General features: G+C 35.8%; 1 protein-coding gene across 1 annotated transcript in view; it reads left to right on the top strand.

Moving 5' to 3' along the window:
• The window catches only part of LRP1B (LDL receptor related protein 1B), a 299,771-nt gene that overhangs the window by 108,829 nt on the left and 170,948 nt on the right, over positions 1-19,994 (top strand). Inside the window, exons 19-25 of the mRNA XM_058810030.1 lie at positions 280-480; positions 1,924-2,169; positions 7,907-8,104; positions 8,791-8,995; positions 11,234-11,398; positions 11,938-12,182; positions 18,764-18,895. Of these exons, the coding sequence (XP_058666013.1) occupies positions 280-480; positions 1,924-2,169; positions 7,907-8,104; positions 8,791-8,995; positions 11,234-11,398; positions 11,938-12,182; positions 18,764-18,895 (1,392 nt within the window). The remainder of the gene's footprint in view (positions 1-279; positions 481-1,923; positions 2,170-7,906; positions 8,105-8,790; positions 8,996-11,233; positions 11,399-11,937; positions 12,183-18,763; positions 18,896-19,994) is intronic.

Below are 19,994 nucleotides of genomic sequence, written 5' to 3'. Positions count from 1 at the left end.
TAACAGATTTTGAGGTTGTGTCCTGCCTGCATGCACTTTTGTGCAGCACACAAATAAGTAGGACTGGTGTTTGGAAAATTAGATTGTCAAAAGTGCTGTGAACGATGCTTCAGAGTGTAAGTGCAAGTTGGTTTCTTTGTTCTCATCAAAGAGGAAAAAAAGTATTAATAGAAAAGAATAATAATAAAAGAGAAATCTGTACATTGTTTTGAAGGTTTTTTTCCTCCTGAAGTTTGCCTCCAGTCTGATTTGCTGTGTTTATTGTCTCTTTTCCCCAAGGGAGATGCATTAGCAAAGCGTGGCTATGTGATGGCGATATTGATTGTGAGGATCAGTCTGATGAGGATAATTGCGAGGGCTATTTGTGTGGACCACCAAAATACCCTTGTGCTAATGATACCTCCATCTGCCTACAGCCTGAGAAGCTCTGCAATGGGAGAAGAGATTGTCCTGATGGATCTGATGAAGGCGATCTTTGTGGTACTTTTTAGACACCTTTTTCTGATTGCTCATGGTACTGCCTGTTGTGATAGCTCCTGTTGAGGAAAAGGTTCTCCTACTGAAATTTTAGTACTGGAGTCTATGTGAGGATTTTAGTTTAGTTAAAGTCATACTGCGTTTATGCTTGAAGTTTTAGCTTTCTTCAAATAAAGCAAAGGAGGCAAGTATTTTGTTTTCAAGCCCCTTAAAACTTTCCTAGAGGTAAACAATTTAATGGGCATTGATGTGTAGGAAAGGACTTCAGCTCATCTGCAGCTCTTTTCAACTACAGAAGCTTGAGTTCACACCATAGAATGGTTTGACTTGGAAGCCACATTAAATGTCAGCTCGTTCTGACCTCCTGCTTAGGCAGGGATACTTCTGTTAGACCAGGTTACTCCAAGAGCCTTTCAATCTGGCCTTGGACACTTCCAGGGATCCAGGGGCAGCCACAGCTTCTCGGAGGCCAGGGCCTCAGCACCCTCAAAGTTAAAAATTTCTTCCCATTATCAAATCTAATTTGTCCTCTGTCATTTTGAAGCCACTCCTCCTTGTCCTGTCACTGCAGGCCCTTGTCCCAAGTCCCTCTCCAGCTCTTTTGGAGCCCCTTTAGGCCCTGGAAATTACTCTGAGGTCTGGAGCCTTCTCCAGGCTAAGCACTTGCAGCTCTCAGCCTGTTTACAGAGCAGGAGTGCTCCAGCCCTCAGAGCATTTTCGTGGCTTTCCCTGGACTTGCTCCAAAATGCCCCCATCCTCCTCATGTTGGGGCCCCAGAGCTGGATTCTGTCCCTCAGGTGGGATGCATTTCTCTCACAAGAACAATCTCCTCCTTTTGAGGTACAGCTTTATTTGATGCAGTCCAAGACACATTTGGCTTTTTGGGCTGCAAACTTCCAGGTCATGTTGTGCTTCTTATCCACCGACACCTCCACTTTCTCCCCCTCATGGCTGCTCTTAATCCATTATTTTCCCAGCCTGTATTTGTTCTTCTGATTGCCTTGAATCAGTGCAGGCCCTGGTATTTGGCCTTGTTGAATTTGGACGTTCAGGTGGCACAGGCATCACCTTTCAAGCCTGGCAAAGTCCTTCTAGTTCATCTTTTCCCTGCTGCCTCACTCACACAACTCTGTCTGATCAGAAACTTGCTGAGGGTGCCCTCAAACCCACTGATAAAGGTGATAAACAGTGTCAATCCCAACACTGACTCCTGAGGATCACCACTTGGACATGGAGCTCTGCTAAAACCATGAAGAGTTCATTAAAGCTACCAGATGAATGGTTGCACATCAGATAATTTTGAAAACAAGTATAGAAATCTGGTTTAGAAATATGAATTTTTATTTGCCCATCTTGGAGGCTTTTGTAGGTGTTTTAGTTGGCTTTGCTATATACAACCTGACAGCTTTTGCAGCCCTTAATTATTGTTTTTCCATGTTATTTCAGATGAATGTTCACTTAACAATGGTGGATGTAGCCATCAGTGTTCTGTGGTTCCTGGAGGAAGAATTGTGTGTTCCTGCCCTGCAGGATTCAATCTTACTGCAGACAACAAAACTTGTGAGATTATGGATTTCTGCACCAAGCACCTCAAGTGCAGCCAAGTTTGTGAACAGCATAAAAATACTGTCAAGTGCTCATGCTATGAAGGCTGGAAGCTCAGTAAGGATGGAGAGAGTTGTGTGAGTACTGGTAAGTTGAAATTTGGTGCATGTTCAATATTCAAGATGTTAATAGCTGTGATGGTAATTTATTGAGAGCTTCTTTCACTTTTTATTTTTTCCTATATATGAAATGCAGGCTGGGATTTTCCAAATGTGAGGTTGATTACAATCTAAGGACTCATTAAAACTGTCCCTATTCTTGATGTACAAAGGGATATTGAAATATTAGGCTGTTGCTAACCTAAGAAAGCTAATATCAGGTGTTTCTAGGAATGTTAATATGGTATAATTCTGAAACAGTTTGAAAATTTATGCAGTTTTTCATGTACAGTTAATATAAATGGACATATATGTATAAACACTATTTTGCATTCTATGTGCAAGCTTTAACATTTATTTTTAAGAAATTGATCAATCATGATATTGATCAGTATTGATTGAGGGTTCAGAAGGTTAATTTTGAATGTGCAATTATATGCTGCCTGTTAGCATTCAATATTTAAGATGGGTTTTTTTTCCCTAAGGCATTCTGGCACTTTTTTTTTGACAGCAGTAAGAGCTTGCTCAGCTCACTAATTGAGGTGAAAACCAACATGAGCCAAAACAGGAGAGGGAAATTTCCCTCGTTGTTCACTCTTAATAAGTACTGAGGCATCATCTGGAAACCATGTTAGGAGTGTGTTTTTCAGGTGCAGTGTTGTGTGTAAAACAGAAACGTGCATGTGCAATATAAACTGTTATCACACTTCTACCTCCCTGCTAGAGACTTAAAAATAATATTGAGTTTGCTTTCTAGATTTTCATAACTCAGTTTTCTTTGGTTCAGGATTCTTTGATAATTTCATTCTATATTATCTCTATTCTTTCATAGAGTTTTAGCAATTCTAAACAGAAATATTTTCCACATTCTCTTTTGCTTATTTGAATATTTCACAATTCAGTAAATATGATTAGGATGTTCTCTGTTTATTTTTACTCTGCAGTGATTGCTGCCAAAGTTCAGTGCTTTGGTCTGGTTCCCAATGATTTTTGATCAATCTGATTTGCTCTATTATGGACTCTTACAGTAACTGAAAAAAGTTCATTCTTATTGGGTTAGGGAAGAGAGAGGATTAAAGGAATTTAAGGCAGTGTTAGTAACTCATATGAGGAAAGCCTGAAACAAACTTTAAACCAAATCAGGTGGAAATGACTGATATTTGGAAACTAAGTGGGGAAAAAAGTGAAGTATACTCACTTGTGGTATAAAATAAGAAAAGTGAGACTACAGTTTCTTGGGTTTCTTAAGCCCATGAGATATTTCTACCTAATGTTTACTGGTGCTGGTGAGAATCTGAAGTTACAAATTGATTTCTCCAGATTTTTTTTTCAAAGAATGTAATACTAAATATATGATCTGAGACCTGTGGTGTCAGCTGATATAAAGAAAAATGATCCTTTTCTTTACAAACTGTAATGATGCTGCCCTAATGCCATCAAAGCTGTGACAAAATTATTCCATATTAAATATGGCACGTGCTTTTAGAGGCACAAATCATCTTGGCCCTTTTCAGTTTATTTAATTCAAAAGGCACAGGAAGTTCTCTGGAGGACACATCCTCTGACACTTCACTTGCTGACTGTGTGAAGGGCATTTTAGGAAAGTGAGAACAATTTTGGTTTCTTTTGTGAACCTGTGAGACTCAAAATGTCCCCATCATCTGAGTCTCTGAGCATGAGATCCTGAATGAACTTAGAATGAAGAAAAAACTTTTATATTATGCTATTAGAAATAAAGTTCAAAGTGACCTAATGAAGACAAGCTGTCCCCCAAATGCCAAACTACTTTTTCAACAATTACACTTGTTATGAAGTAATTCTTAGAATAGCCATGGTGATTTAAGATGCCTTGAACCAGGTGTGTATTCTATTAGAACAGTAACTTGTAATCTGTTTTCCAGAGGAAAAAATAAATTACTCAGAAGAAAATGAGAACATTGCCCTTTACCTTTCTTTTCCTTTCTCTATCTGAAATAGCATTTTTCTACGTATAAGAAACATTTCCCAAGTACACAGCAATAACATGTGGAGTTAGTATGCAACATGTTTTCAGAATGTAGTAAAAACATTTATTTGTGAGCCCATTAGAAGGGGAATATGAGTGCTGAAAATGCAGGAATTATGTGATTCTATCTTTTTTTCCTGATTGCATTTCAGTATCAGAAAGTGTGCTTGTCAGGGGAATCAAATGAATTTCCAGAGAAATATAATAACTTACAGAATAATAAGTATATAGAACTAAAATGCTTGAATTGAGCAGTTCTTCTCTTTCCAGTTTCTTTTTCCAAGCCTTTCTCTGTTGTATCTCATTTCTGCATATGTTGCCTTAATTTCTTGAGGGTTTTAAATGTTGTCTTTTTTCTCCTCCAGACTTTCTGCACTTTCCATGCCTGTTTTCATCTCCTTTGCTTGTTGCTGTTCTGGCATTGTGACATTACTGACTTCCCAAACTTTAAATGTTTCCTTTAGATTTAAATTTGTATTGATTGAACTAAGAGTGTGTTACAGAACTCCATTATTCAGATGGAAAGTCAATACAAATTATATGTTTTCATACTCATGGTCCTGGTTTCTCTTAAAACACATTTCAAAATAGGTTGTGCTGATATATTGCACTTGCTCTTTTAAATGATAAAAGCATTCAGGAAAAAAAAAAACAACTGAGCTTTAAAGATATTTATATTTCATGTTTACATTCAACCTTTCAGACTTGGGTATAGTAAATGTTAGATGAGCTCAGAAACACTTAGGCTGACAATTAATTTTAAACTTTCCTAAGCAGTGGAAAATGTTATATCACTTTATATATATTTATTTATTTATTAATAGAGGATGGTGTGTCTGACTATTTGATCTGTCTTAGCTGGTTTGAAACTCAATTTTGTTATAATTCCCAGATACCTTTCAATACTAAAATGGAGAGGGGAATACTCCAATCCTCTCTGAGCTTAGCCAAGCTTTTAATTAAGGTCTCTTTTCAGAATCTTTATCAAGTTATTGTTTTTCTTTGAGGTAATTTTCATAAAAGTACATTGTAGATTGCTTGCTGTGCTGTTGTTGTTAAAGGGAGCTTCAATCAAACAATCAGATTGAATCAGAATTTTTCCTAAGAAAGAATTTGATATTTAACCCACTGAAAAATGTGAGGCATTATTCTTTATAGAAGTTTTTGTTGGCATTTGTGGGCAGTTTTCTTCTAGCAGAGATTTTTTTTTACAGTTTTTCATGTTGCTTATACTTTGTTTGCCTCATATATTTTATATCCTAACCTTTGTGGTAAAAAAATTCGAGGCATTTATGAAATCAGAGTGCAGAAATGTATGATTTTTCTCAACAAATTGATAGCAATTAGTTTTCCTGAAAGTTTTAAAGAATGTGATCAATAACCATGGTATTGATTTGAGACTTTACAGAAATTCTTTTAATCAATTTGCAGAATGAAAATTTCTAGCCGATGAATCAGGAAAATAACATCAAATTTTGGGTTTATTGGGTAATGGCAGCATTTTTTTTTTAAATTTATTTGATTGAGCCAGAAAATCCCAATTGCCTGTAATGTAGCTGATTTTATAGAGCCATTGAATGATCAGGTTGGATGGAAGATCAAAGCCCAGCTAATGCTGCTGCTGTTTATCTGCTTTCCAAGACCTTCAGGACACCTTCAGTGCTAAACTCCAAGTTTCCCAGGGGTGAAATATTTTGTCGACTCACTCTCCTGAAGAATTTTGTTTTTCTGGGCTTTCTGAGTCTTCCTGGTCCACTTTAAGCCTTTAATCCTTGCCCTACTTGTTATTTATACAGAAAACAGGATTTTTCATGTTTTCAATTCATAAGCCTTTTATGTCTTCAGGAAATTTTGCGCGCTTCCACTCGTCTTCTTATTCCATTCTTTTAGACTAAGCAGTTCCCGATTGTTCATTCTTCCCTTGCAGGCCATGATTTCTGGGCCCCTTGGAAGAGCTGCTCATTTCCCCTTGTATTTCTGTACTGATTCGCACTCCTCTTCAAGAGCTGTGCTCAGAGGAGGGTGCAGTGTTGCAGGCTGCTGTCAGCCAAGGTTAGGGTTTTGTTGTGTTGATTTCAGTTGTAAATACTGTCAAGATCCCATTGAAATTTAATCCTTCGCATAATTTGCACTGTTGGTTATTTATCTTAAACTGTGTTTCCTCTACCTTGAATGAAAAAAACACAATCTAACATAGCACAGATTTATTAGGGTTTTTTTTTTCCCCCCATTGTGTTGTTAATTGGTGAGAAATACAAAAAAATCTAATAGTGAGGATTATGATTTGTGTTCTTATGCATTGGAATTGCCAAAAAACCCCACAGATCAGTATCCTCCTGCATAACAGCTGCCAATTTATCAGAATTTGGGAAGTGCAATTAAAGTGTGTCTCAAGTTCAGATAGCTGGTGCTTGTGAAACAGCTCCTAATGTCAGTGATCCTGTTCTGCACTAAATTATTTAACCACGGCAGAGCTTTGACTAATTTGCTTTGCAGAAAGTCATCCATTGCTTTAACAGATGGGAGGGTCATTGGGAAAGTTCAAGGCAGGTTGTGAACAAGAGCAGCAACAGCTCTGCTGAGCTGCTTGATTAGCCTGAAACATCACAGATAATTTAATGTGTGTGTGCAGTGGGCAGGAGGAGAAGCGGAGCTGCAGGAGGAAGTGAGCAGTGAAGTGTTCAAGGGAATGGGAAGGGATAAACTGGGTATTTTGAGAGTTCTCTTGAGAAGCAGGAGTATTGCCTGTGGCCATAAACTGCGATTAATATTTTAGATAAAAAAGTTTAATTGTATGGAAAGCAAGGTTCCCAGTATAATCTGTGCTTTACTCTAGGAGAAGGAACTCGGAGTGTTTTGGGGGCAACAACTGCATCCCCACAGAAAAGGCTTGCTGGGAAAAAATATCTTTATCAAAGTGGATATGCTCAGTTGATTCAACAGTTTATAGAATCCAAGTTTTTGTCTTTCTTGTTTGTTTTATTAACACAGCTACTTGCTTGAAAAACTTTTCCTGATCTATGTAAGAACTATAACAAAAAAATCAATTTCATAGTATGGCTGACCAATGCCGATCATGTTTACAGATATTTTTATGCTCTTTGATATCAACTCTTTTGTATCACTTTGGCACAAATCATGCAGCATTAATTCATTAACAATGGAAGGAGAAAGTCATTGGTAGCTGGATTTGTGATGACATGACATCAAATGTTCATTTTCTTGTTATTTTGGCATAAGAGTTTTTTTATGCACTTCAGTTGATAACACAAGGTACACTGTATATTCAAAAGGTACTTTACGTATTGGTAAATGGTTTCAGCTGATTGGCTTTTGAAACAATGGATGTTTTAATGGTTTCATTTTTCTGAACCTTTTGAGAAGCAGATTTTAAATTTGATAATGTGACTTTTTAAAGCTCTAATTATGGGCTCATAATGCTAGAGCTACAAAATACAGTTCAACAGTTGAGTCTGATATTCCCAAATTTAATGTCTAATATCTCTAGTTGGGATCAAAGATAATGCTAGAAGGGAGAATTAAGAAGTCTGTTGGACTGAAAAAGTAATTGAAAGACTCCTTATCACAAGATGAATTGTTTTAATCATCTCTTTCTCCTGATAAAGTATTCTGTTTTTCACCTTCCATTTGTCATTTATATCAATTTGTAGCAATATATTTTTTTATTATTCCTTTGAAATGTTTAATCTTCATCTTCCAGATCCATTTGAGGCTTTCATAATTTTTTCTATTCGACACGAGATCAGAAAAATTGATCTTCACAAGCGTGACTACAGCCTCTTAGTCCCTGGTCTGAGAAACACAATAGCCCTGGATTTTCACTTCAGTCAGAGTTTACTGTACTGGACAGATGTGGTGGAGGATAAAATTTACAGAGGGAAGCTCTCTGATACTGGAGGTATGGATTGGATCTTTATTTCCTTAACAGTCGGAGCGCCTGCAGTTACAGGGTGTGAGACCTGGTCAGTCGTAACTGAGCTGCCTTTCTCAGAAACAGAATTTATGATGGCATTCTGCCTTTCACAAGGGCTATATCAAGCTTGTACTTCATTTCCAGACAGAAGAAGACTTTTGTTATCAAAGTTTCCTTTTGCAGTATGCTCTCTAGAGGGAAGAAAATGGCAGATGCAAAGAACTGGTGTTTCTTCCTGGTCCAATGAGTGCAATATTGATTTATTTCATTTTTTGCAGTTTATCTTCACCTTATTAAGAAAATATAAGAATTTATCAGATGTATGATAAATTAGCTCCTCTCACTAGGTGAAAGATTCTGCTTTAAAATTTTATAGCATCCAGAAAGACTTATTCTTTGCTCTGGTCACATACTGATGGCCAAAAACGCAATATAATCTCATAGTATATACAAAAGAGTTTCTACAAAATGTTCTTTGTTGAAGTGTATGTTCCAGTGCTTTCATCTAAAAGGCAAACCCCAAATAATCCAGAAATTACTCCAGGAACATCTGATAAGCTTGTATGTCCGTGTTCATTCTACCAGTCTCTACATCAGTTCTTTAAGAATCTCTTTTCCTCTTTCTTATTTTTTTTTTTTCCTTCTTTCTAATTTTTAACTTTTTCTTTAAGGTGTCAGTGCCATTGAGGTCGTGGTGCAGCATGGCCTGGCCACTCCTGAAGGTCTGACTGTGGATTGGATAGCAGGAAACATTTACTGGATAGACAGCAATTTGGACCAAATTGAAGTGGCAAAACTCGATGGCACTTTGAGGACAACATTAATAGCAGGAGCTATGGAGCACCCAAGGGCTATTGCTTTGGATCCCAGATATGGGTAATTGTAAAGTATAAAAACATTATTTTTCCTTGTTGCAAAGTATTTTGAAGATGCTTAAATATGATATGTTTTATTTCCTTTTTTGCTGTGAGTTATAGTTGCTAATAATCTTGAAAGTCTATTGTGAATAATAAAGAATCCATTAATAATGTGTTTCTTCTAAGTGGAAAGGATTTAAAAATGGTAAATCAGGAGATACAGGTATGTTTTTGTTAGCAAATACTTGTCTTGCCATGTTGTTGTTTTATTTCTTTTTTTTCAATGTGGATGAAAACTGGAATGTTTGGTCTAACATTTGTGTGGTTAACAGAGAGATTTAGGTGATTCTTCTCGCTTAGAGACCAATTTTTTGGTTTTATTTTGTCTTTTTGTGTTTGTTTGTTGGGGGATTTTTTTGTTGTTGTTGGCTTTTTTGGTGGGATTTTGTTTTGTTTTGTTTTTTTGGGTTTTTTTGTGGGACTATAAAAATATAGCTTACATGTTACTAGAAGCCTAATAGCTGAGTGAAGTAAATGCCACCTTTTGTGTTTGGTTTTCATCTCTAAAGTGGAGATAATGCTTGCCAGCTCCTGTCAGTATTTTTTCTACCTATTCATTAGGGATATGCTATAAATCAGAATATTATGTATATTCAATAGCTCCATCCTCTTCCTAGAATTATTACTCTTTCAGAGAGGGGGGAAAAACTCCAAACAAACAAAAACCTTCAAAAAACACAATAAAATCTACAAGCCACCAACCATAAATTAAATATGGCCAAAAACCACACCTGACCTGTTTTCAAAGTCATGATATTTAATTTTGTTTAGTAAATTGCTATGGTCTGTTATGTGTCTTCACTGAATATTTCTCTCAGAAGCAAAGCTCTGAATAAAAAAATAAAGATTGATAAAGGTCCCAAGTTCTGGGATCTAAATTGTGAATTAGGATGTACATGCCTTAATGATGAAGGCTTTTGCCCTCTCAACTGAGCTGTTTGAAAGCTTATTTACAGAGTGCATTGCTTATCTATAAAATCTTTAAAAAGAGGCATCCTGTTGGCAGAAAAATTGGCAGAGAAGTTGCTCAAATTAAATGGTTGGGAGGGACAAAAAAAAAATCAAACCACCACTCTTCTTGAAACTGAAGGCTTAATCTGCCTTTTGAAGAGCCAGAAGCAATTGATGCTACATTGTGTTAGAAGTCAGGAAAGTAAAAAAAAATCTTTAAATATAGCCAGGAATAGCTCCTCGTCCTTTCACAAATAAATATGAATATACACTGGTGATTCAAGGAGAAGGGGTTGTGTTAGGAGTAAACAAATCCTGTGTCCCAGGGGGGGCAGAGCTGGTGTTCTCATTCCACACCCATACAGATGTGTGCAAAATAAACATCTGTAGATAAACACATCCCCTGTGAAGCTCCCTGGCTGCTAAGGCTGAAGGACTTTTAGTGAAAATACAAAAACTTGTCAGAAGTTTTGTTCCAGTCTGGCTCTTTGCAATTAACTCTTTACAGCTAACCACAAGTTTTCCTGTCAAAAGTATAATTTTCCTTTAACAAGTCTGTGCATTGTTGAAAATTCAGTAATCTAAGAACAGAGTTTATTTCTGTCTTCTTGGTGATGCTGCTTCTGTTAATTAACAAGCCACTTCTTTGGTTATAACAATGAAAGTTCTCCTTATTAGAAAAACATTAGAGATGGTACAAAACTGAGAGAGACAACAATAAAACCCATCTTTGAAGTTTTCTTAGCAAGTCTAATCTGTATAAAATTCGTTAGTGACATAACAAAATCCAGGGATCTTCATTAAAACACTCTTAAGAGCAGCTGAAAATCTCTTGTTTAGCCTGTTCCTTGATCCCCGCTACCTCAAATCACCTTTCTTCCCATTCTCCCCTCCCCATCCTTCTCATCCATGGATTGATTTCAAAGGCTCTCATTGTAATTTCTGTTAATGAGCTGGGTTTCTAATTATAGAGGGAAGACAAGGCAAGCTGTGTAAATGGACACGGAAAAGGGAATGCTATTAAACCCCTAGTGTTTTTTTTTTTTTTTAAAGTTCTTTATTTTCATGATAGCTCTAACTAATAATGAAATATATGGAGACCCAAATTGAACTATGTTTAATCCTTTCATTTCAAGTATGTCAGTGGTTCAAGCTTTTTTCCAACTGTTGCCTCATAAACCCTATTTTTGTTTCATGCTTTAATATTTTCTTCTATCCCCCTTTCTTTCCCTTTTCCTCTCACCAGAATTCTGTTTTGGACAGACTGGGATGCAAATTTCCCTCGCATTGAGTCTGCATCCATGAGTGGGGCAGAGAGGAAAATCATCTACAAGGACATGGACACTGGAGCCTGGCCCAATGGCCTCACTGTGGATCACTTTGAGAAAAGAATAGTGTGGACAGATGCCAGGTAAAGTGCTCACAGCATCCTTATTGGCACTCAGAAATGCTCATTCCTCCATGCAGAAATGTGAAGTGCATTAAGTGGAATGTAGTTATGGAAATTATGAGTATGGACAATACGGACATGAAGAGCCCTGGGCAGGCACATGTACGAAATGTACATTGATTTAATTTCCCTGCCAGCAGTGGGATCACCCATAGTTCTGGCTCCCTGTGCCTTTCCATGTGTCCTCCTTGACACTCATCCATGCAAGGCCCAAGATAGTTCATTATTTTTAACGTTCATCTGAAAGAAAAGTGGATTTTCTGTTTTATTTCTCATGCATTGAGGCAAATTAAAGCATTATACAAACAAGTATTTCAAATGTCTAGTTAAATTAATAATATGAACTCTATAATCTATAAAGTTAATGATTGCACTGCAAAAATTCTTTAGTCTTGCCACTCTTACAAAGTAAGTTTTGTACACATTTTGCCCCATGTCATAATGGCTGTGTGATTTTTATTTTATTTTTACATAATCTTAAATTTGGGGTTGTCTTGTAGATCGGATGCCATTTATTCTGCATTGTATGATGGAACCAGCATGATAGAGATTATTCGGGGTCACGAATATCTTTCTCACCCTTTTGCTGTTTCTTTGTATGGGAGTGAAGTTTATTGGACAGATTGGAGGACCAACACCCTCGCCAAAGCCAATAAATGGACTGGCCAAAATGTCAGTGTAATACAAAAAACAAGTGCTCAGCCATTTGACCTCCAGATTTATCATCCAAGTCGCCAGCCACAAGGTGAATATGTAGAGAATAATTTATTACTGAGGGGGGAAATGGTATTCTTTTTATGTATAAATATCTGGATTATTAATAGAATAATTAATTACCCCTCCTTTGAGGAGGGAAATCCATATTCTTTTTTATATATAAATGCCTATATAAATAGCTGTGTATTATTTTGTCTTGAATTGTTGTATTCAGCACTGGATGAAGTCAAAACCACAACAACCCATGTGGCAGAAGTTTTTATTTGCTACATATATATATGTATGTATAGGTTAGGATGTACCATGCAAAATAGGAATGCTAAAAAAATATGAATTTTTTTGGTGAGATATAACAAAATACAGCAAATATTTTATAGCTAAATATTGGAAAGTGAAAAATACCTCTGGAGGATGAGTACCAATTAATTACAGAATTTTTCATGTTCTCGGGACAAATTTCAACTTTCCTGGCAAGAAGTTGATGTTAATACAATACAATTTTAGAAATTATCTCATTAATACTTGTTATTTTCCAATTTTTTTGATACTGAGAAATGATATTTTGTTTTCCTGCTCACCCAGGGTTTGTAGTCCTTAGTAAGGAACTTAGACTTTTATGTTAGTAGGTTGTGAGCAATCTTGATTTGAAGATTTCAAATCCTGACAATTTTGGATGGCTGTGTAAATATATTGGAGCCCAGTTCTGCATTAGTTATCCATAGAAAACTATGGTTAAAGGTCTAACATAAATGAGTACCAGCAGGTAAAATTCTACAGCACACCAGAAAGCAAAAGATTTGAGGAATGCTTTCACATGGAATAAAGGAAAAGCAATGAATACATATAATTTTTGGGTAGTGTTTCCAAGACTGGTGACAACTGTGACCTCTCAATATGTGACATAAAGTGTCAGGATTCATTGTTCTGATGCTTTATTTTAAAATAAAAACGAATGTATATTGAAGATGAATGTTGCATGCTTTCAGTGCATGTCAAGTCTCTTGGACTTCATCACTTTCTGAAATAAGCCATTTATTTCCCTTATTCTTCAGAATTTACTTTTTGGGGCAGGGTTCTTAAAAGCTGTCTGACTTCTACTGAAGATAATACGTGTGCTCAGGCAGTTAAAATAGGGGTGGAGTAAATATGCATCTCTGCACACACCTTTCAAATAAGTTTGGGGGTTTTTTTCCTTCTTTCTTTTGTTTCAGGTTTTTGGGTGCTTTTGTTTGGGGGCTTTTGGCAATTTTCTTTTAATTTCTTTAATTTGGCAATTTTTCTTTTCATTTAATCACTCATAACTTTGGGATTTGAGGAGCAGTGTTCCATATCTGATGTTTCTAGAGCAGCAGGAGAGTTGCTATTTGCCTTTTCTTGCTCTCAGAAAAAGAACAACTCCTTTCTGCTTGGACTGGGGCCAGACAGCATCTTCAGAGGGATTCTGTAGCCTAGGGAGACATCAGGCAGTATTCCACAGTCATCTTGGCCCCCAGGCAAATAAAAGCTGTAGAAAAGTCTTCAGTTGTTTTTTGCCAAAATCAAGAAGTTCAAGGATCAAGTTGTGTAATTGCAGCTTTTATTTTATGATGTACAAAGCACTGGATTCTGATTTATGTTTGGCATTCTGGGTTTGCTCTAAATTACTGTCTTCCAGCAGGAGCAATTTTTTTTCTTCATAACTGCAGTACCTTTTTATTTGAGCTGAAGAAATGATGATACTGCCTGATTACTTGTTAAATTTTCCTTTGAATTTGTAGCTATTTTGCTATAAATGAACAAGACAGTGTGCAGGTTAGAATCCTAAAATAAAATTAGGAGTAGATTTACACTGCAAATTGTCAGCATGAGCAGAGCACTGCAGGATGAAGATTTTGCATTTTCATCTCCATCTGGGTCATCTACGTGGGTGAAAGTTGATTAGCTTTTAATATATATATCAAGGAAGTTATTTTGATTGAAATGAAGTAGAGCAGGCCTAAACAAACTCTCCTAGCCTAAAGCCATTTTATTTGAGTCAGTCTAGGCCAGATGCTAATTCAAGGTAGCAAAGTTAAAGTGAGATATTTGTAGGGATGATGATAAGTTCAGCTCTCAGCAAACCACAGGGATTGGGGAAGCTTTTCCCCTAATGCAGAATATTCTCAGGAATGTGAGCTTGAGCCCCACTTTTCTTCCCAGAATCAAAGCTGTGCCAGGAGTGCTGGTAAGATGGCAAACACAGGGCTTCTAGGAAGATTTTAAATATTTTTTTCAACTGTCATTGTCTTTTAAAAATCTACCTGCTGCAAAGAAAAATGTCTGTTTTATTCACAAGAAGTTGTAGCAGTACGCTACTGAGGATGGTGGTAAGAGGGGCGATACAAGCATTGGAAGGATCACAGCTTGAAAACACAACACTGAATTTCTCACATTTCCCCCCCTTTTTTTTTTTTTCATTTCTCCAAGGTACTAATTTGAATTAAAATTAAAAAGCAAACGTGGCTATGACGTTATTTTTCTTTCTGCAGATTAAATTTTCATTTAGAAATCAGTACAATAAGAAATATAGTATATTGGTGCCACTGGGCTCTTTTTTAATTAATAAAATGAAGAACATTTAACTTCATAGCACTGTTTTGTTACAATATTCTATTGAGGCCCAGATTGCCAGCTGTTTAAACTAATAAACTCTTACAGAAATGTAGCTAAAGATGAGGAGAACTAAAATTTTTATTACCTAAAGATCTTATGTCAACCTTGTATATGTTTTTTACTTCAAAATGAGCAGAAAGTTTGATACATGTATTATAAATAATGCAAAATATATACACCAATATATATTATTTAACTTATAAATATATATTTATATATGATTAGTGATATTATAAATATATATTTACTTGTGTTATTTTATATGTATATATAATATTTATATGATTTTCAAAGCTTTATCAAGAATTGTGGTGTGTTGCTGTTTATTTAGTTTCCCGGTGAATATGTAATTTTTTCTACTAATCTTTGAAATGAAAGATTAAAAACTGAATCAGAGTGATTAGAGGAAATAAATATTTACTTTAGAATTTCCACATCTGATCCATCCTAACCTGCAAATTTCAAAGATCGGTCTTAAAATAATCAGATATAATCAGACAATATAAAGATTTACCTTGGCTGAGTACTTTGGCCTTAGGAAAAGCAATTCCATTGGAGGTATCGACAGTGAGCAGAGAATTTGATCTGTAACTGGTTTTAAATATGAGTGGGAATCAATTGCTAGCAATTTGAAAGCACCTTTTGATTTGACTGTAGTGCAGATATTTGAAGGATTAGGCAGAATTCAAACATTTTTAGCACTGTTAAAGTGTAAGATCAAAATTTGTCTCACTAAAATCTGGTGCCACGAAGGGACAAGCTCAATATGAAGTTAATGCAGGGGATGAGTTGGCCATAGGAAGTGCATATTGAGAGGCTGTAAGAGTAAGTTTTCATTTGTCAGCTGGTGATGGCATGTCTAAGGAGGTTGTTTTTAAGGGTTACTGGTCAAGAAAAATAATCATTTTGTTTAAATGAAGTTTTAGAGAGCAGTCAAGAAGCAACGTGACAGCACTGACATGTGTACACCTGTGACACAAACAGATTGACAAGCAATCAGCACTGGAAATCAATCAAATCATGAAAAAGGCTGTCCAGTCAAGGAAAATGCCAGATCTGTGCCTTGCTGTGATCAAAAGGAAAATAGATTGGTGGAAATGATTAGGAGAGGAGTAAAGCAGCACAGGTAGTGAACTGTGATGCTGTATAATCCATACCACTCCCACAGCTGGAATACTGCATACAGATCATATACAGCACATCAAGGAAGCCTCAAAGGCTGATCAAGAGTATGGGATGGGTTTTGCTCTGGGGACAGGTTGGCTGATGCTGCTGGAAATATCATTTATAGACAGGCTTCTGTATGGTGGCAGTCTGTGAAATCATAAATGGCACAGAAAAGGTGAGTAAAAAATGCTTATGAGGATATTCACAATAGAAATAGAAGTGTTAGAATGAGCACAAGAAAATAAAAAAGCCAAATTTTTGAGAGTCAGAGCAATAACAGTGTGCCCTCAGGAGAATTAGTTTTTATTAGGAAATAAAGAACAGGCTTAGCTGTTATTCAATGAAAGCAGTATGAATATGAAAGGAATCTACAAATATGTGTTGCTAGAAGTAATGTTTAGATCACGGTACTTTGCTCCTAGAGTTGTGCACTCATGTGGAAACAAACACATCTGCTTTATAACATTTCTTTTCCCACCAATTTTGTGTTCTGTGCAATATGGAGGGAGTTGGGATGTGAACAGGACACAAATTGCACTGACTGCTTGGTGGATGCTTGGAGCACACTTGAGCTACAACACTCTCTTTAAAATAATCATTAACCACCATGCCTTTAATTTATTCTCTTCTGTCTGTTGTTCTTTTTTAATTCCATCCCATAGAGCACTACTTGCATGCAAAGACAAAATAAGGATTAATTATTCTTAGGCGCAAAGTAAATCCTTGTCACAGATGGTTGTGTGCATACAGAGAAGTTGGAATTCCACAGAAATTGGCAAATAAATGAAAGGAAATTCTTCTCTGCAAAACTCAGGACCAGATTTTTACAGTCTTGCAACACCTGTGGAAAAAATGCCAAAAATTTGGAGAAAGTTGAATCTTTACCTGGTGTCCTGATATCCCTTACAACATAAATGATTCTGTGATCTCCTTCACAGTATTTTCAAAACTCTAATTTGTGTTTTGTTCCTGAGGTACACTTCATGGGTATAGGTGACTTCTTTTTACTAATAGTTAATTAATAATTGGAAATGGTCCTTGAGCCTTGTAAACTTCAGTGTCTTTTCTTCAACTTCACATTTTTTTTTGTCTTCCACATGAAGTTGTTACCTTATTGCAAGAGATCACCCAGATTTTATCTGTTTTCCTATTGATACAAGAAAAGTGATGTTAAATAAACATTCTTCTTTTTTAGTTCCTGGCAAAGGCTGAGTGGCCTCCAGTGCTCAAAAGGGGCAAATGATTTTATAGAAAAAAGTAAAAGCCTGGTTTGTGTGTTTTGGTGTTTTAGGTTTGGTTTTGGGTGGATTTTTTTTTTTTTTTGTTGGTTGGTTGGGTTTTGTTGTTTTTGTTTGTTTGGTTTGGGTTTTTGTTTGTTTTGTTTTAATAGAAGGATGGCTACAATTGTAATTAACCTGTTTTTCCAAAATTTTGAAAGCTTCTTTCTTCCTACAGTACAGGCTAGAGAAGTAAGTAGTTAAAGGATTCAGGAACTGCTGGATAAATTTAAGGAAGCAAGGACTGGTGGAAAAAAAATGGTTCAAGGAAGCAGATTTTGTCTTCAAATTTTAGTGCTTTAGGTTGAGCTAAATTTATTTTTTGAGGAAATTCATATATTAGATTGCTGTGGTTATCCAATAACTTGTACTGCAGTCTAGCACAATGTTAGAGGAATATATTCTACACTCACTAACTGGTTTTGTTAATTAAAAGTTTGTCTTCAAGTCAGTCAATCCCACTTCCCTTTTTCATCATTGCTAATTTTCAAAAGTTTTTTTGTTGTTTGTTTGTTGGGTTCTTTTTACAAAAGGAAGAATCAGCATTATTTCTGTTTATGCTTGAAATGTCTCTTCAGCAGTGCTCTGGAGCTTTGGGGTTTATAGCAAGGAATGAAGATGATAAGAACAATTTCCAGGTTTTGTAAGACTAAGGGGATTCTCTCTGGTCAGCTTGCTCCTGCTCTTTAAAGCAATTTTAGCACATCTTATTCAATCACTGAACTATAGGAAGCAACTTGTGAAAACCTACACATAGCAGAGGTTTTCTTTGGGAAAAGCAGAAATACTTTTGTATGTTTTTGGGTTTTTTGTTTTTATTTTTCTCTTTCAGATTCTCTTTCTGTGTTAGATTTCCAACTAATATTCTAGTAAGGAAATCTAATTGAGAGGAAAATTGAATTTACCATAGTTCATCTCATAATCTAAACTTTGACTATTGCTTTCACACAATTAAATCTGTTTTTCAGGTCCACATGATATTGACATTTTTTAAACCCATGTGCCTTGATTAGGGGTGTAAGATTTAAATCTTATTAAAAGGCTGCAAAATTAGTATCTCTGTGAGAAAATTATATCCAGTGGCTTCCTAAAATTAAAATTATACACTTTGGCTGTATTAAAAAGCAAAAATTGCATATGTATAGATATATCTAAAGGTGTTGCTATGGGACAAATATATTATATCTATAGATATCTATATATAGATGTATATACCTACACATAGATGTCTATGGATATAGATGTCTATATATAGATAATATATATATTTATAATAATATATAATAAATACATATATAAATAAATATATGTATTTATTTATAGATACAGATATATTTTCTTGGACTAGAGTTAAATATTTGCCTATAAGTTGAACATTAGCCTATAAGAAATTACTAGAGCAAAAGCCCAGTTAATCACTTATACTGGCTTTGTCTTCAGACAGAATTTTCACTTTCTCAAATTTTCACTTTGGCAAACCCTGATTTTTAACAAGTGTTTTTACATGTCGTGTGTTTCAATGATTCTGTTTCAGCTCCCAACCCCTGTGCTGCCAACGAGGGCAGGGGTCCCTGCTCTCACATGTGTCTGATCAATCACAACAGAAGCGCTGCCTGTGCCTGCCCACACCTGATGAAACTGTCTCCAGACAAAAAAACATGTTATGGTACGTTTTCCTCCCACAGCCTGGCAATTGCATTGATTTTAGAATCAACGGGCATATTAATGTTAAAAATAAGATCTGCACAGTGCTTTTTAAAGGTGTGTTTTAAAGGAGAGGCTGCTTGTTGAGAATCGATGACTTATTCTAATAGTTGAGGTCTGTGGTGCTTTGATATTTGCTGCCACAGCTGTTCCTTTGTGCTGCTGCTGTGTGTGATGTGTTCATAAAATTTATCTCTGCAAAACAGAAAGCTTTATACTGAAATGTGCATCCTCCCAACATTCTGAGTCAGGTAAGGTGAATAACAAAAAGATGCTTAATACCTTAAATCTCTACCTGCTCTGGAGTTGTCTTATTTTCATTTTCAAGGATTAAAAAACAATGAGTAAATATTAGGAGTGCATCCTTGCAGGGAAGTTTTATAAAAAACTGCAATACACACTTTTAAGCTCTAAAAGCCCTTGAAATGTCAAGTAATTGTGTGTATTATCTATAAAACCTTGTACTAAATTATCCTTTTTACTATTGATTAATAACATTCAAGAAATAGAAAAGAAAATAATATTTTGGCATGTCAGGGATATTACAGGGAAACAAAGTTACTTTTATTGGAGCAAGCATCTGCAAACAAACAACCGTTAAGAATTTTGAGATTAAAAAGAGAGCTCTGCTTTGCCATTAATTTATCATCCCTTTTCACTATAGGAGGTGTAAATTAAAACAACCAATTTGCCCTTTTTGTTCCAACTGTTAGCTTTTCGCACACAAACATTTGCTGTTTGCAAAACTTCCCTTTTTCAGTGAATCTGATACCCTGAGATACCAAATGTTAATATCTCTTATGATGTGCAGGTGAAACAGGATTTATTTGAGTGGACTAAAGAGAGGAAAATTTTTAAAACAACATTTTCAACATTTTTTTCTTTCACACTCATATTGATTTAGAGGTGTGGTGACAATGTCCAATATACAGAATTCTTATATTTTTTCTGTGATTTTCATGCTCTATAACATTATTTCTCAAGTGTCACTAGGCTGCAGGTTTTCTGGAGATGTTTAATCACATATATAAATGTCATCTACACATTTGTAAAGTGCTCTC

Source organism: Ammospiza caudacuta, chromosome 8, assembly GCF_027887145.1.
Source record: "Ammospiza caudacuta isolate bAmmCau1 chromosome 8, bAmmCau1.pri, whole genome shotgun sequence".
Lineage (NCBI taxonomy): Eukaryota > Metazoa > Chordata > Aves > Passeriformes > Passerellidae > Ammospiza > Ammospiza caudacuta.
This window is presented reverse-complemented; position numbering and strand designations above follow the sequence as displayed.